Raw genomic sequence first — 15,350 nt, forward strand, 5'->3', positions numbered from 1 at the left:
GACGTAGCCTATCATGGCTGACTTTGCAAATCTAGCTGTGATAGGCTACGTTAATCGTTACGTAGCCTATCAGGGGGCGTTTTTTTTTTCTTCTATTGCAATGGCAGCTCCCACCCCGCTCGAACACCCGCCGAACCGCCAGACGGACCTGCCGCCGGGAGAGACATTCGGTGAAGGTAAGTCCCGTCCCGGGGGGGTGCGGGGGGGGGGTTCGGAGATTTCTCCCCGAAACTTGTTCGGGGGGCCGAACACGTTGGCGCTTGGCCCCCTGAAGTTTCGGGGAGAAATTCTCCGCCAACCCTAATGATTCCATGTCCTGCACTCTGGGATGATCTAGGAGAGATCCTGGCCTTTCTCTCTGTGACAAACTTTCAAGTACTTGAAGAGCGCTATCCTATCTCCCCTCAGACTTCTCTTCTCAAGGCTAAACATGCCCAGTTCTTTCAGTCACTCCTCATAGGGCTTTGTTTCCAGTCCCCTGGAAACCTTTTGTATGGTTTTTGGCTGACATTAGGGATGAAAGAGAATTTTACCATGAATCTTGGCGAGGCCGAATGCCAGCGCATTCGGCCCCTGAAATCGGTGGCAAAACGGTCTGCCCCCCCGCCCCCCCCGGGACGGGACTTACCTTGTGCGAATGTCCCTAGCTGTGGCGGTGGTGGCCAGTCTTCCGACCAGCTGCCGCTGCCACCATTTCCAGTAAAACAAAAACAAAAACCAAAAAACGTGATAGGCTACATAAACATTTACATAGCCTATCACAGCTAGATTTTTAAAAAATACTGTGATAGGCTACGTAAATGTTTACATAGCCTATCATGGCTAGGGATGGACGAAAGTCACTTACCTGATCCCGACTCTTGCTTCGCGGTGGGGGGGAGGCGCTCCGTCCCTCCCCCCAAAATTCTGGGCCGGGGGGAGGCGCCCCATCCCTCCCCGCCGAAATTCTGGCTGGGGGGGAGCGCCCCGCCTCTCCGGCCGTGAAAGTTCTTCTGCCGGGAAGAAGTAAAAACAAAACAAAACGTGATAGGCTACGTAAAGATTTACGTAGCCTATCACGGCTAGATTTTCAAAGTCAGCTAGATTTTCAAAGTAGACGCTACGCTATTTGCAGTGCCCTTATTTTCACCGTAGTCTACGTAAATATTTACGTAGACTACCCATGCAAAAATAAGGAATGCAAATGGTGGCGCCCATGGGTGCCGCCATTTGCGTACACGCTTTTTTTTTTTCAAAGTCAGCTGTGATAGGCTACGTAAACTTTTAAGTAGCCTATCACGGTGTATTTTGAAAATCTAGCCATGATAGGCTACGTAAATCTTTACGTAGCCTATCACGTTTGTTGGTTTGTTTGTTTTTTCACTTGGAAATGGCGGCGGCGGCGGCCGGTCAGAAGACCAGCCGCCACCGCCACCACAATGCCGCCGCAATGCCGCCGCAATGCTGCCGCAACGCCGCCGGGAGCCGCCGCCGCAAGGGACATTCGCCGAAGGTAAGTCCCATCCTGGGGGGGTGGCAGGGGGGTGGCGGAACGTTTCTCCACCAATTTCGGGGGGCCGAATGCATTGGCATTCGGCCCCCCGGAGATTCATGGAGAAATTCTCTGACATCCCTAAACGGCTGAGTAAAAACAAAAACAAAAAACCCGTGCGTACGCAAATGGTGGTGCCCATGGGCGCCGCCATTTGCGTTCCTTATTTTGGCATGTCTAGTCTACGTAAACATTTACGTAGACTATGGCGAAAATAAGGGGAATGCAAATAGCGTAGCGTCTACTTTGAAAATCTAGCTGACTTTGAAAATCTAGCCATGATAGGCTACGTAAATCTTTACGTAGCCTATCACGTTTTTTTTTTTCCACTTTACTTGGAAATGGCGGCGGTGGCAGCCAGTCGGAAGACTGGCCGCTGCTGCTACCGAAAAGCTGCTGAACCGCCGCCGGGATCCGTCACCACGAGGGACATTCGGCCACGGTAAGTCCTGTCCCGGGGTGGGCGGGGGGCCGTCGGAGAATTTCCCCGCCAATTTGGAGGGCCGAATGCGTTGGCATTCGGCCTCCGAGAGATTCGTGGAGAAATTCTCCGACATCCCTAAGATCAACACAGTACATAAAAGCAAGTAAAATAAGGGTTCATCCAGCAGATATAACCCCTCAACAAATACACTTATTCTGAGATTAATGACCAAATGAACCTGTTTCCAAGTGTGTTTGAAAGAACTCCTTTGGAAGGTCTGAAAACTGTGTAGAGGATATTTTTTCTCCATTACTGATTATTTCTATATATATATTTATATTTTTTAGACTTCTTTGTCACTGGGCACCAGGCCCAGTCAACCAGAATGAGAGTATAGGGATGAAGTGGAGTTCATAGAATCATAGAATCATTGAATAGTAGGGTTGGAAGGGGCCTAAAAGACCATCGAGTCCACCCCTGTGCTCAATGCAGGAATCCAAGTCAGAGCATCCCCAACAGATGGCTGTCCAGCCTCATCTTGAATGCCTCCAGTGTGGGAGAGCCCACTACTTCCCTAGGTAATTGGTTCCCTAGGTAGTTGTACTCATATGATTTATTTATTTTGTTAGGGTATTTAATGGCTGGGTTTTGCTCTCTCTTATGATTGGTTAATGCATTCCCTTTAAAACTGTGGGTGGGTCTGCTCCTTTTCTTATGTGAAATAATTGGGAAGAGAAGGGCTTCATTCCAGTAGCATTCAACTTTTCAACGGACTTGTTGCCAGTGCCAGTGCCACACAGTGCCAGTGTGGAATGCAGAGATGACTGGGGTGGTTGACATGATTGCGCCCAAGTGCCCTCTCCCTCTGAGCAGAGCCCGGCCAGCTCCTTGGTATACTGCTGAACTGAGGGCAATGAAACAAGAGGGGAGACAGCTAGAATGCAGGTGGAGGAAAACTCGTGCTGAGTCTGACTGAACACAGGTAAGAGCCCATTATCAAGCCTACTCTGTGGCGGTGAGGGTGGCAAAGAGACAATTCTTTTCCACCAGCATTGCATCTTCTCAGTGTTGTCAAGCAGAGATTTTCCAAGTGGTTCATGGCCTGTTACATTCTGGGCCAGGGAGAGAGATGGTGGAACCCTTGGTGGCACGCTGTGATAAGTTTGCAAGGCACTTTGAAGATAAAGTCGCTCAGATTTGTCATGAATTGCAGTTCCATTGGTAGAGGCGTTCAGAGCACCATCTGGTCCAATATGATTGGATGAGTTTCAGTTACTGAGGCCTGAGGATGTGCACAAGGTGCTTGGCCAAGTCCGATCGACCACTTGTGTGATTGACCCTTGCCCTTCATGGCTTATTAAATCAAACAAGGAGGGGATGTCTGACTGGGTCCAGGAGGTTGTAAATTCCTCCTTGAGAGAGGGAGTGGTGCCTGCCACTTCAAAAGAGGTGGTGATTAGACCACTCCTGAAAAAGCTTAACCTGGACCCAGAGGATATTAACAATTATAGGCCAGTGGCCAACATCCCCTTCCTGGGCAAGGTGCTTGAGTGGGTGGTTGTAGGACAGCTCCAGGCACTGTTGAATGAAATGGATTATCTAGATCCATTTCAATTGGGCTTCAGGCCTGGTTTTGGAATGGAAACTGCCTTGGTCGCCCTGTAGGATGACCTCTGATAGGAGAGGGACAGGGGGAGTGTGACCCTGTTGATTCTCCTGGACTTCTCAGCGGCTTTCGATACCATTGACCGTGGTATCCTTCTGGATAGGTTGTCTGGGTTGGGAGTTGGAGGCACTGCACTGCAGTGGTTCCACTCCTACTTGGATGGCTGATTCCAGAAGGTGGTGCTGGGGGATTATTGCTCTGTACCATGACAATTGTGCCATGGGGTTCCACAGGGCTCTATTTTATCCCCTATGCTGTTTAACATCTACATGAAACCGCTGGGGGAGGTTATCTGGAAGTGTGGGCTGAGGTGCCATCAATATGCAGATGACAACCAGCTCTAACTCTCTTTCGCATCAAACCCAGGTGAGGCTGTGGCTGTTCTGAATCAAGGCCTGGGCATGATAATAGATTGGATGAGGGACAATAAACTAAAACTCAATCCAGACAAGACGGAGGTACTGTTAGTGGGTGGTTCGTCTGCCCGGCTAGGTGATATTCAACCTGTTCTGGAGGGGGTTGCACTCCCCCTAAAGGATCAGGTTCGTAGTTTGGGGGTGCTCTTGGATCTAGAACTGTCACTTGAGGCACAGGTGAACTCAGTGGCACGGAGCACTTTTTATCAGCTTAGGCTGGTATACCAACTATGCCCTTATCTGGACAGAGATAGCCTAGCTACAGTTATCCATGCTCTGATAACTTCTCGTCTGGATTACTGCAATGCATTATACATGAGGCTGCCTTTAAAAGAGGTCCAGAAACTTCAGCTGGTCCAAAATAGGGCAGCAAGGTTGTTAACAGGGACTAGCCAGCAAGCTCATATTACGCCAGTACTTTTTCAGCTGCACTGGCTGCCAGTCCATTTCCGGGCCTGATTCAAAGTGCTGGTATTAAGATTTAAAGCCCTTAACTGCTTGGGGTCAGGATACCTGAAGGATCACCTCCTCCCATATGTGCTTGCCCGGACCTTAAGATCGTCATCAGCGGCCCTTCTCCATGAGCCCCTGCCAAAGGAAATGAGGTGGGTGGCTACTAGGAGGAGGGCCTTTTCTGCTGTGGCACCCCAGCTCTGGAACGAGCTCCCTAGTGAGGTTCGCCTGGAACTTACATTGTATTCCTTTCAGCGCCAGGTGAAGACCTTTTTATTTTCCCAGGCATTTTAGCATTTTAGCTTTCTAGACTTTTAGCTTTGCGGTTTTGAATGTCTATTTTAAGCTCCTGCACTGCTGCTAGGTTTTATAGTGGTTGTATTGTTATATTGTGGTTTTAATGTTCTATATATTTTAAATAAAAAGAAAATCCAATGCTGTAAAGAACAATATTGTTTAGGAACCTGGAATGTCAGATCAATGAATCAAGGTAAGCTGGAGGTGGTCAAACATGAGATGGCAAGATTGAACATCGACATCTTGGGAATCAGCGAACTAAAATGGACAAGCATGGGCAGATTTAATTCAGGTGACCATCATGTCTACTACTGTGGGCAAGAATCCCTTAGAAGAAATGGAGTAGCACTCATAGTCAACAAAAGGGTGGGAAAAGCAGTACTGGGGTACAATCTTAAAAATGATAGAATGAACTTCCAGGAGGAATCCAAGGCAAGCCATTCAAGATCACAGTAATTCAAGTCTATGCCCCAACCACTGAGGCCGAAGAAACTGAGGTTGATCCATTCTATGAAGACCTACAACACCTTCTAGAACTAACACCAAAAAAAGATGTCCTCTTCATCACAGGGGATTGGAATGCCAAAGTAGGAAGTCAAGAAATCACTGGGATAACAGGCAGGCATGGCCTTGGTGTACAAAATGAAGCAGGACAAAGGCTAATAGAGTTTTGCCAAGAGAACACGCTGATCAGAGCAAACACTCTTTTCCAAGAGCACAAGAGGCGACTCTACACATGGACATCATCAGATGGTCAATATCGAAATCAGATTGATTATGTCCTATGCAGCCAAAGATGGAGAAGCTCTATGCAGTCAGTAAACACAAGAGCTGGAGCTGACTATGGCTCAGATCATGAGCTTCTTGTTGCAAAATTTTGGCTTAAATTGAAGAACATAGGGAAAACCACTAAACCATTCAGGTATGACCTAAATCATATCCCTTATGAATATACAGTGGAGGTGAGGAATTGTCAGGGTGGACACTGAGCCCATAGAATCCCAGAGTAGTTCTGATTCGGAGGAAGAGCAGTCGCTCCTGGGAGAGGAGCGCGCCCCTTTTTCCCAGGGCCCACAGCTGACAGAGTTTCCTCCCACCCACATTCCTAGATTAGAAAGCAGTCCAGGGAGTGACCCAGCACCGATAGCAGACTGGTTGGATGAGCGGCGCAGACGCAGAGAGCGGCGCCAAATGGAGAGCGCAGAAAGGAGGTGTAGTGCCCGGTTGGCGCTCAAAGAACAGTTGTGCCCAGAGGATCCAAGGGAAAAGGGGAAGGATTCTCCCTAGTCCTTATATTCAGGGGTCTGCCAGTAATTGCTTTTCAAACGGGGACCAACTGTTCTAACTTAGGGCACAGGGATGCTGCTGCTCAGATCTAGTTGCTACCTGTAGAGCTGTTAAGTTGTAAAAGAAGAATAAAGCTTTGAAAAGAATCCCTTTGTCTGTGTCTGGACTTGGCTACTGGATTAGACTGAGAGCCCTCCAAGGAGCCCTTGACAGGAATCGATTTAAGGGATTAGACCTGATAAACAGACTGCTTGAGGAACTATGGACAGAGGTCCGTAACATTGTTCAGGAGGCAGCAACTCAATCCATCCCAAAGAAAAAGAAATGCAAGAAAGGAAAGTGGCTGTCTGATGAAGTTTTACAAGTAGCTGAGGAAAGAAGGGAAGCAAAAAGCAAGGGAGAAAGGGGAAGATATACCCAACTGAATGCAGAGTTCCAGAGAATAGCACGAAGAGACAAGAAGGCCTTCTTAAATGAACAATGCAAAGAAATCAAGGAAAACAATAGAATGGGAAAGACTAGAGATCTTTTCAAGAACATCGGAGATCTCAAGGGAATGTTTTGTGCAAAGACGGGCATGATGAAGGACAAAGATGGCAGGGACCTAACAAAAGCAGATGAGATTAAGAAGAGGTGGCAAGAATACACAGAAGAACTATACAGGAAAGATCTGAATGTCCCTGATAGCCATGATAGTGCGGTCACTGAACTTGAGCCAGACATCCTCGAGAGTGAAGTCAAGTGGGCCTTAGGAAGCATTACTAACATCAAAGCTAACGGAGATGACAGTATTCCAGCTGATCTATTTAAAATCCTAAAAGATGATGCTGTTAAAGTGCTGCACTCAATATGCCAACAAATTTGGAATTGGAACACTCAACAGTGTCCAAAAGACTGGAAAAGGTCAGTTTACATTCCCATTCCAAAGAAGGGCAATGCGGAAGAGTGTTCAAACTATCGTACAATTGCACTCATTTCACATGCCAGCGAGGTGATGCTCAAAATCCTACAAGCTAGGCTTCAGCAGAATGCGAATCGAGAACTACCGGAAGTACAAGCTGGGTTCCAAAGGGGCAGAGGAACTAGAAATCAAATCGCCAACATTCTCTGGATCATGGAGAAAGCAAGAGAATTCCAGAAAAACGTCTATTTCTGCTTCATTGATTATGCTGAAGCCTTTGATTGTGTGGATCACAACAAACAAACTCTGGCAAATTCTTAAAGAGATGGGAGTACCAAACCACCTTACCTGTCTCCTGAGAAACCTGTACGAGGGTCAAGAAGCAACAGTAAGAACCAGAGATGGAACAACTGATTGGTTCAAAATTGGGAAAGGAGTTTGACAAGGCTGTATACTGTCGCCCTGCTTATTTAATTTATATGCAGAGTACATCATGAGAAACACCAGGTTGGATGAATCACAGGTGGGAATTAAGATTGCTGGGAGAATTATCAACAACCTCAGATACACAGACGATACCACCCTAGAGTTGGCGGAGAATTTCTCCCCGAAACTTCGGGGGGCCAAGCGCCAACGTGTTCGGCCCCCCAAAGAAGTTTCGGGGAGAAATTCTCCACACACCCCCGCCCCCCGCCCCCACCCCAGGATGGGACTTACCTTTCCCGAATGTCCCTCCCGGCGACGGGTCCCGGTAGCGGTTCGTCGGGTCTTCGTCAGGGGCGGGGGCGGCAGCCGATCTTTCGACCGGCTGCCGCCACCGCCATTCCCATAAAACTAAAAAAAACCCCATGCCCCCGTGATAGGCTACGTGATGATTAACGTAGCCTATCATGGCTAGATTTGCAAAGTCAGCCATGATAGGCTACGTTAATCGTCACGTAGCCTATCACGGGGGCGTTTTTTTTTAACTTTTTATTTCGCGGCCGGGCAAGGTGAGGTGCCTCCTCCCCGGCCTGAATTTCAGCCGGGCGAGGCGGGAAGCCTCTCCCCCCGGCATGAATTTCGGCCGGGCGAGGCGGGAAGCCTCCCCCCCGGCCTGAACTTCGCGGGGAGAGCAGTGAAGCGCCTCGCCCCCAACGCGAAAAGCTGCGAGACCAGGTAAGTGACTTTCGTGCACCCCTATACCACCCTAATGGCAGAAAGCGAAGAGGATCTAAAGAGCCTCTTGTTGGGGGTTAAAGCGGAGAGTGCAAAAGATGGTTTGAAAGTCAACATTAAAAAAAAACTAAGATAATGGCATCTGGCCCCATCACTTCCTGGCATATATAAGGGGAAGAAATGGAAGCAGTGACAGATTTTATTTTCTTGGGCTCCAAGATCACTGCAGATGGTGACTGTAGCCATGAAATTAAAAGACACTTGCTCCTTGGGAGGAAAGCTATTGCAAACCTAGACAGCATAGTAAGAAGCAGAGACCTCACCTTGCCGACAAAGGTTTGTCTAATCAAAGCTATGGTTTTCCCAGTAGTAATGTATGGCTGTGAGAGCTGGACTGTAAGGAAGGCTGAGCGCCGAAGAACTGATGCTATCGAACTGTGGTGCTGGAGAAGACTCTTACGAGTCCCCTGGACTGCAAGGAGTTCAAATCAGTCCATCCTAAAGGAAATCAACCCTGACTGCTCATTGGAAGGACAGATCCTGAAGCTGAAGCTCAAATATTTTGGCCACCTAATGGAAAGAGAAAACTCTCTGGAAAAGACCCTGATGCTGGGAAAGACTGAAGGCAAAAGGAGAAGGGGATGGCAGAGGATGAGATGGCTAGATAGCATCACTGATGCAATGAATATGGACTTGAGCACGCTCCGGGAGAGAGCGCAGGACAGGAAGGCCTGGCGTGCTATGGTCCATGGGGTCACGAAGAGTCGGACACGACTGAATGACTGAACAACAAATATTTTAAATTGTTTTATTGTGTGCTGTTTGGTTTTAATTTTTGTGAACCACCCAGAGAGCTTCAGCTATTGGGTGGTATAGAAATAAATAAATAAATAAATAAATAAATAAATAAATAGACTTCCACACATCCACCCATTTTTGGGAATGTGTAAAGTGAGCATCATTCAAGTCTGGTTGGGTACCATGCTTGGGGTAGACACTAGGGAAGTATGAGAATGTCTTTCATGTTTGCAAATCATGCAAACATGTTCTGTTCACAACCCTGAAAATTTGCACAAGTGCATATCTGCACAAGTGTGCATTTGCACAACTGCATGCTTGCCCAAGTGCCCAGATGCACCACCACCCCCAAACCACATTTTTGCACTTTAGCCTATTGGGGAAACTGCACCATTTCAGTCTTTTAAAAATGCATATTTTTCCCCAATCCAAAATGCACATTTTTTCCAATCCAAAATGCACATTTTTTCCCCAATCAGGAAAAAAAGATGCTCACATTTGGGAATACGAAGGAGAACTGAGTTTCAAGGAGGGATTTGGAGAACTTCAATGAGCTCAAACATCACATGTTTGCCCATCCCTACTTATGACATGCCACATTATCAACTGGGCCTAGGATGTTTTGTTCTTGCTCTACTCTACAATATGTGGATTGGATTTGATGCTTGAATAATGAGGAAAACCACTTGTTTGGACTACAGGTCTGAGGTGCATCTGCTCACTTCCTCGAGCACACAGTTATCTGACCAACAAAAGCTGGCCATGCAATTTGGGTTGGGACACAGTGTGGGGTTGGATCCAGAGTCTGCTTTCCATTGACAGGTCTTTGCTCATGGATGGTGCCTTTGCCCAATTTTCAGGGATCTACAGCTCACCCCTTTCAACAGCTTCCCCTGACCATCTGTGTAGCGTTTGGGGAGGCTAGGGGGACTGCTGTGGGAAGAAAGGGGAAGGGAAGTCCTCTTCTGCCAGCTCAGTTGCACCTAAATCTCAGTCCAACCCAGAACGTTTTGCTACTTTCTAACATTACAGTTTTATGAACATCTTCCAATCCAAGTGTGCCTTCAGAAAACTGTTGTGTTAGAGAGATACTGGATAGAGATAGAGAGCCATCTCATTTCAATACTTCTCTTGTTCCTGCACAGGTTATAGGTTCACTTTGTGCTCAAAGTTTTCTATTGTTCTCAAGGACACTTGTCATTGGTCATTAAGGTAGCTAATAGGTATATTCCAAACAAACATATTTACCGAGCTGTGACCATTCTTTTTCCAAAGTTATTATGGATGGAACAGATGTGCTCTTGCCAAGCAGCGGCATCTATCAATTCCTGTCTAATGGGTGGTGCCTGTTACAAAAAGAAAAGAAATATGGAAAACATGAGTGAAATATTTTTGACTATTTTTGATTAGTGATTAGCTACATATGCTATAAGCTATCTTTAAGGGTGAAAATGTCTTCTTGGAACTGGAGCAAAGAAGCTTGCCACAGGTGGGTTGGTTAATTCTTGGAAGTAAAACAGTCATTACCTCATGAGGAGATGGACGTTTGTAAGGGTCCTTCTTAAATAAGCTATAAATCTAGCAGCATTATGCAGAGGCATTCCTTAGTTCATGAGCAGGAGCTATGGCTGAGTCCAAAAAGTCAAGGTGTATAGATGTGTATTAAGATAAAGGAACTACACCTATTGGTAATTCTTTGATATGATTGAGCAGTGAGATCTTGAGAGAACAAAAAGCTTACCAAAGATGATTCCCTAAGCTCTGCCATCCATGCCTGCCAGATAAGTAACTATAATGGAACAATCCTATGGCCTCTAGACAGCGCCTAGATGGCCATAGGGTATCTGGTTTTCTGGGAACCAACCTCCCCCACTTCTGCACTGCCTTGGAGGCAGTGCAGAATAGCCCTGTGCTCCGCACTCACAAGAGGAGTGTGGAGCTGCCGAAAGGGGGCGTATCTGGGGGCGTTCCAGGGCGGGGAGTGTGGAAATGCCTGTATGACACGTCCAATGTGTCGTACAGCAGCCTCCTCCCCCATTTTGCCCTCCCACGGCTAGACAGCCACAATTGACTGTCTAGCCAAAAATACAGGGCAGGAGAAGCGTGGAGGGAACAATCCCCTTTGTGCTTCTCCTGCCCTGCATTGGATACGCGGTCGCCTCAGAGTTTGGAGGTGGCTGCCTATCTCAATAGGTTTGTGCCCTAAGGTCTTAATGCTGACTGCTTTGTTAGTTGAGAGGAATGGAACTTCAAGTTTACAAAGAAATATGCTAGCTCTATTTGTATTATGCTTCAAGTCATCCTGCATTGTATGTAGTAAATTGTTTTGCTTGTTTCATCATTGTAAATGTTTGTTATCCTTTAATACTGTTTGAGAATATATATATGTATATATATACATATTCTGTTAGGAATATTGTGTTAGGAACATAGGAAGCTGCCTTATACAAAGTCAGACCCTTGGTCCATCCAGCCCAGTATTGTTGACACTGACTGGCAGCAGCAGCTTTCCACAGTTTCAGGCAAGAGTTTTTCCAGACCTACCTGGAGATGCCAAGATGAAGCTGGGACCTTCTGCGTGCAAGGCAGGTGCTCTTCCACAGAGCCACAGCCCCTCCCAAGTGTTACTTGGTTTGTGGAACATTTCAGGGATCACAACTCGTATCAATTACTTCTTGAAGCCCAGAACAATCAGCTGGGATTTATAAATCTTTTGCTGAGCAGGTCTGTTCATACAGCTGCTGTTTACTCTAGGGCAGGTGAGTCACAGGCATACCTGTTCAAGCTAGAAACAAGCTAGTTGGATGGAGAGGGAATGGTTTACCCATCTCAGCGGAATATCTCTGCTTGTCTTTTTTCCCCCTGCTCTGCAGCCTGATGGAATGGATGCCACAAGGTGCCATTGTTATTGACATTAAGGGCGCAATCCTATGCTTGTTTAGACAGAGAAAAGGCCTACAACTCCCGGCACTCCCCAGCTGGCTTTGCTGGCTGGGGAATGCTGGGAGTTGTAGGCCTTTTCTCTGTCTAGATAGGCTTAGGATTGCACCCTAAGTCAATAACAATTGCTCCTCCCCTTGAGTGAGCCACTGACAATATTGGACATTACTGCTGCTAGGGGAGGAGCTACAATATTATCATGCTCTGTGTATGCACATTTTCTCAGAGCTTTAAGTTCTTTTATTTTCTTCATCTCTCCCCCACCCCTTCTACATGAAAACAAAACATGCACAAATGTATTGTTTTTAAAACAACAACAACAACAACAACAACAACATGGTAGCTAATAGGGAAGTTGGAGGAATCCATTTGGGTTGTGGAGATCGACAAGCTTTTCTTTGTTCACCCCCCCGCCCCGCTGCCCTTTGGTCCATTTTCCACCACAGAGCTGGACTTGGTCTGCAGTGAGTCAGGCCAGTTTGCGCATTTTCCATTTTTTTAATTATTTGTGCAAATTTTAGCTACAATTTGCACAAATCTCTATTTGCACTAATCATAGAAGACTGTTTTGGACTAGATGGATGGATAATTCCCATAAAGGCGGCTCATATAAATCCAGCCATGGTGGATTCTGTAAGCATCTCTACACAAAATGTCAAAACATGATTTGGACGATAGTGAAATACCTTTTCACTAAAGCAGGACTCCTTGTCAACTTCCTGGCAGCAAGTTATCCAGACCTTCTCAAAATCATGGGCAGCAGCAAGGAATTTGAAGATACTTATAGTGGGGATCCTTCTGGAAATCTCATAGAGGAAACTATGACAAAAAGTTCCTTGCTTAAAACTTGATTGAAGTTTATTAATTAATTAATGTATTTATTCGGGGCGCAACCCTACAGATGTTTAAACAGAAAAAAAGTCCCACAATCTCCCATGGCTGGAGAATACTGGGAGCTGTAGGACTGTTTTCTGTCTCAACGTGCCTAGGATTAAGCCCTCAATATATGAGTCGCCCTATTGCCAAAGCTCCCAGGGTGACATACATAGTAAGAACAAATGCAATACAAAACCAATAATAAAATACATCAAATTCATCTTTTTAAAGTTTTTTTTAAAAGACGCAACAATAAGCTCTATTTTTTATTTATTTGTTTATTGGTGTGTTTTAAAATAATATTTCCCAAGTTTCAGCTGCCTTCATATTTCTCTTTTCTTTTAAAATCAAAAGATTTTAGAGAGAAATATGAAGGCAGCTGAAACTTGGGAAATATTATTTTAAAACATACCGATAAACAAATAAATAAAAAATAAATAAAGCAAGCCACAGCTGTTATTTTGTAAAGGGGATAATAAAAAGTGTTTTGCCTGGCACCAAAAGTAGGCACCAAGTGGACCTTTCTAAGGAGGGCAATCCACAATGTTAGCGTCACATTGCCAGTTCCAGTGTTTGGAGGGCCGTTGCACAAGACAATCTCAATGACGCCCTCCCTCAGTGAGCCTTGCATCTTACCGCCATTGTCACCAGCTGCTATGGCTGTTCATCTCCATCACTGATACCACTTCTTTGCTTGACAGGCAGAGAGCAGTGAACAAGTGGGCAGCGGCATCTGCTGCTCCTCCTTCTCACCACCAACATTGTCTGGGCCAGAGCAAGAAGTGAGTGATGAAGCAGGTTGCCATGGTAAAGAGGAGGAGTAACTCCAGGGGCATTTGGTACCAGGTAAGTGCTCCATTTCGCGTGCCTTTCACAGGGTGGTGGTGGTGGGGGCTTCATTCCGCCATGGATTTCAGGGGGCTGAATGCACGGGCATTCAGCCTCACTGAGATCCATGGTGGAATTCTCTGACATCCCTATGGGAAATACCATGAGAGACATATAGATTTCAGTTCCCACACTGAACACAGAAGCTGCAATTCTGCATACCATTAGCCCACCTAAATCCTATTTTCAATGCAATAACAGTCATCATATGACAATGAGATAGCGGAGCATCTCTCCCTCCAATACTGAACTCAGGTGCTAAGTGCCAATGACTATGCAGCTGAAATGGCACCACTGAAAAACAAAAGGGAGGTATCAGCATATTTGGGGGAACCAAGGTTTTGAGAACTACTGAAAATACCCAGGAAAAGAAAATAAGGGGTCTCTGCTCCCCAAAAGCCTAATGAGGCTTGTGTATGTTCAGAAGCCATAGAATATCGAGTGTCTGTTGGATATGAAACCTGGGAAACCATGGGGAGGGAATGAAATGGAGCATCTTGGAGGAGGGCATGACTGGCTGGAAACCTGAAATCCACACTGAAAGATTTTGCTGCATGTCCCATTTATATTGCCACTATGAGATAGCTGGTATGTAGTAGCGATCAATATTTGACAAATACCGGAGAATTATTTGCAATGGAAAGCATCATATATTTTTGACAGTCTCCAAGAGGAGAACAAACTGCTCAAGTTGACTGCACTCAAATCAATTCACTTACCGGTCCATAGATGCAGCTGTGTCATCATGAAAGATTCTGCAGCCTTCTTCTGCAGGTGGTTTTTGAAAGGGAGGAATGGTTGCATTTTTATGGGATTGAAAACATTCCTTTCTTTCCTGATCAGCTTTGCCACAACACTCCATAAATCCGTATTTGTCACCAAGTCCTTGTTCATGACAAAGTTTATCTAATTGAACAGTTCCCTAACAGACAGAAGGAAAATGGTGCTTTAATTCATTAACCATGCACTGGGAATTTGTAGGTTGACTGCAAATTTGGGTACGCTATTTTTTAACCAATACCGTGAGGAGGATCCAATGTCTGAAATGGGGGGGGGGGAGAGAGAGAGAGAAGCATTCTGAAAGGACCCAGGCCTTCCTGAAAGGACACTACCTGGCTGCACCATTGAGTAATGATCTCAGGTGGTCTCATTGAAAGTAGAGGAGGCAAAGGGTGGGACAGCATTAACCTGCAGCATATCACTGTTGTACATGGAGAATGGCCAACAGTATCCAGGGTAATAGAAACCAAGCCCCTAACACAGGCAAGTCCAGAAGGAATGTGTTAGACTGAAGACAAATCTCTAATTAATCTGGGAAATCTAGAATTATTTCTCAGATCTACTAGGGACTGGATGAGGAAGAGTTCACCCAGCGTTAAACTCATCTTGTTCCGGTGGTCTCATTGAAAAGCATGAATGTACTACAAAGAAAACCCCAACAAAGCTGGACCATTAGTAGAATACTTGCTTTTTGTGTCCCTGTCTATATTGCCTATATGGCTTGAACATGCAAGAAATCTGGGGATTTCAAAATAGATATGGCAATTTAAGCTGCTGGTGCCAGATGTCTCCTACTTTAACATGTTGCCTGTTTCTTGTTCCTAATTATAATTGCCATGGAGTGCTGTGCCATGTCTTTTGTTTCCTCTAATGATAATTCTCTGAGGTAAGTCACTATTCTGAAAGAGAGACCACAAGTTACCAGAGACTAGACA

General features: G+C 45.9%; 1 protein-coding gene across 2 annotated transcripts in view; it reads right to left on the minus strand.

The window, feature by feature from the left end:
• Positions 1–15,350, minus strand: part of LOC146341312 (albumin-like) — a 65,647-nt gene that overhangs the window by 36,665 nt on the left and 13,632 nt on the right. For both annotated transcript variants that reach the window (XM_084807193.1, XM_084807192.1), the window contains 3 exons: positions 14,355–14,557; positions 12,558–12,690; positions 10,180–10,277 (listed from right to left, as the gene is read on the minus strand). In XM_084807193.1, coding sequence (XP_084663319.1) covers positions 10,180–10,277; positions 12,558–12,690; positions 14,355–14,557 — 434 coding nt within the window. The remainder of the gene's footprint in view (positions 1–10,179; positions 10,278–12,557; positions 12,691–14,354; positions 14,558–15,350) is intronic.

This window comes from Heloderma suspectum, chromosome 6 (assembly GCF_057233095.1).
Source record: "Heloderma suspectum isolate Gila_16-S chromosome 6, 16-S_ref, whole genome shotgun sequence".
In the NCBI taxonomy this organism is placed as follows: domain Eukaryota; kingdom Metazoa; phylum Chordata; class Lepidosauria; order Squamata; family Helodermatidae; genus Heloderma; species Heloderma suspectum.